The following is a 2,500-nucleotide window of genomic DNA, read 5'->3' on the forward strand; positions in this document are numbered from 1 at the left end:
TAACGAGGAACTGTGTTTTAGTTAACGTGTATACAGTGTGCCTCTGTGTGTGAACCTCACCTAAAATTAAATGCAAAGACCTGACAATATATCTGAATGTTTTGTGTATCGATAGGCAAAAGCTGTGTAATGGAAGGGATTTGTGGCATATCACCATGTATATGTGAGGCCATAGCGCATTTATGTACAGCTGTGTGAACGTATAATGTAACAGTATGGCATAGTAATAAATAGATGAGGAGTAGTGGCCTGCATAAGGTACAGTGTGTGATATATAAACTAGCTGTGTTGGACATTAACCTTTATATATGTATATGTGGTGACTAGCGTACATCACGCGAGAACATGCAGCTCCACTTCATCACGGATTTGTTGTGGTTTACGCCAAATGTCCTTTGTCTATAGCCTACATCCTACGACCTGCTGCCTTCCTCTCTCCTCAGGATTTTACACAAATTATGACGTTTTATTCTTAGGTCTAATAGCTATATACATTAGCGTACCTGACAGCTTCTTCTAACGTGGGAACTGCAGTCACTCTCACCTTGGAAACTTCACCCTGGAACCTAACACATACTTCACCCAAACATTTTTTTCTTATATTCCATCCCGTTATGTATCTGGAACTTCAAATCTCTCTCAACCTGGGTTCAAACTGACCTGTTTGTATATACTATTCCTATAACCCTATTTCCGATCTCAAGCCCTAACCCTTTACCTTCAAATCGACCCTTTACCCTAGTCTACTGCATTCTTCTTCAGGCTAGGATTATGCTATCTTATCATATGTTATCACACTTTTAATGGCCCACCACCCTGACGTAGGAACGCTGAGCTAGGATCTCCACCTCACCCTCTCCTGCTTCTCCGTCACATAGGATGGTGGTCTATCGCCGAGACGAGAAAATAATGCGTGTGTGTGTGATTGTATGTATTTATTTGTTACTTTGTTTTTGTGTCTAGGTGTTTGGGTTTAGGCTCCAGCGTGTATCTCTAAAAAGAGTCCCTAGATCTTAGAGAAAGGTTTGTTCAAGACTTAAGGACTATTTCTTGGTTGTTCAGGGTGTGTTGCCGTAGCTAAAGGCGTGTGGGACAATGAAGCTGCCGTTGGACACAAGGACAGACTAGAGAGTGTGTCTACCATGCAACATTGCAGTCACCATGTGGGCAGTCTGAAAAGTAAGACAGCCTCACGTTAATACCGAACAGCGAAACGATAATACGCCTAAGACTAACAATTAGTATCAATACAGAGATATACAGTAGGTGTCGAAAGCTACAATTATATAAGTGATCTTCTGGTTTGGAAAAAAAGGACACTCAACTAAGAGCTATTGATATTCGTACAGCTAATATGCCTTCTGTGGATCTTCGCGAAGGTTGGAAAAGTGATGAAACCAATGATGACACAGGAAACTGATTTTTTTGAAATCTATTTCGACTTTCACAAGAGAACAAGAACAAGAAACACCTTAGATAGCTATAAGACACTAAACATGGAGTTGCCTGTGTCAGAGTGTAGACTCGAAGAACCTAATCCAAATATAACATATATACACATACCTTATTCTACGTCATAACTAGCGAGAAGCACACAAAATCACAACAGCAGGGGATGTTTTTATACACGTGTTAACAGTCAAGGCTTACAGGCACGAGCAGACACACAGGTAAAGCTAGTTGACTAACATTCACCGAGCCAATGCACGTGAGCGAGGACGTGCACTATTGGCCTCAGTGCACGTGAATTGCCGTGCACTCAGTACTCCGACGTGTGTGAAAAGGGGTACGTGGCTTTGTCGTCCAGATGCACGGGCAAGAGACGTGCTAAAACTGCCTCTGTATGTCTGTATGTGATGACTTGTGTTGGAGATACAATTCACGATTTCGAAAACATTTAAGTACAGGAATAAGTGGCGGAAACGCACGGACGAGGATGAATATCTTCACAATACAAACAAAAATAAGTCTATCTGACGAACAGAGAGTCGAAACCGATTAAATACAGGTCCTGGATTGTAAAGATATTTATCCTCATTTTCTACATTTGTCACAATGAACACGTTTCACTGGGACACAGTAGGGAGTCAGTCGTATGTTATTCTACCTATCAGTCAAACGATATTAGTCTGTCAAATAACTACATAATTAAACACGCAAATATACCTGTTACCGGTACAGTTAGATAAACAGAGGAACAGCTTTCAAAAATCAGACAAATCCTGAAAACCAATTTCTTAAGGGCATCATACATTTGTTTGTTTGTTTGTTTGTTTGGTAATATTCAAACTGTCTTACCTTCGTTGCTTTCTTCGTATCAGCTGATATTACGTAACACTTAATCAACACTTAATCAAAAACAAACATATTACGTTCTACCACAACCCCCCACCCCCCACCATTCCTCCCCCCGTCTGCAATCTTTATGTCAATAGAAACGTAGAATTAAAAGGTATGAGAGAAAGAAAGAAAGAATGAAAAACAACAACAACAAAAACAA

General features: G+C 40.4%; 1 protein-coding gene across 1 annotated transcript in view; it reads right to left on the reverse strand.

Moving 5' to 3' along the window:
- LOC113810988 (protein SSUH2 homolog) overlaps positions 1 to 2,500 on the reverse strand; it is a 630,727-nt gene that overhangs the window by 229,103 nt on the left and 399,124 nt on the right. Inside the window, exon 4 of the mRNA XM_070128776.1 lies at positions 1,161 to 1,172. Within this exon, the coding sequence (XP_069984877.1) occupies positions 1,161 to 1,172 (12 nt within the window). The remainder of the gene's footprint in view (positions 1 to 1,160; positions 1,173 to 2,500) is intronic.

The sequence above is a fragment of the Penaeus vannamei genome, chromosome 2 (genome assembly GCF_042767895.1).
Source record: "Penaeus vannamei isolate JL-2024 chromosome 2, ASM4276789v1, whole genome shotgun sequence".
In the NCBI taxonomy this organism is placed as follows: domain Eukaryota; kingdom Metazoa; phylum Arthropoda; class Malacostraca; order Decapoda; family Penaeidae; genus Penaeus; species Penaeus vannamei.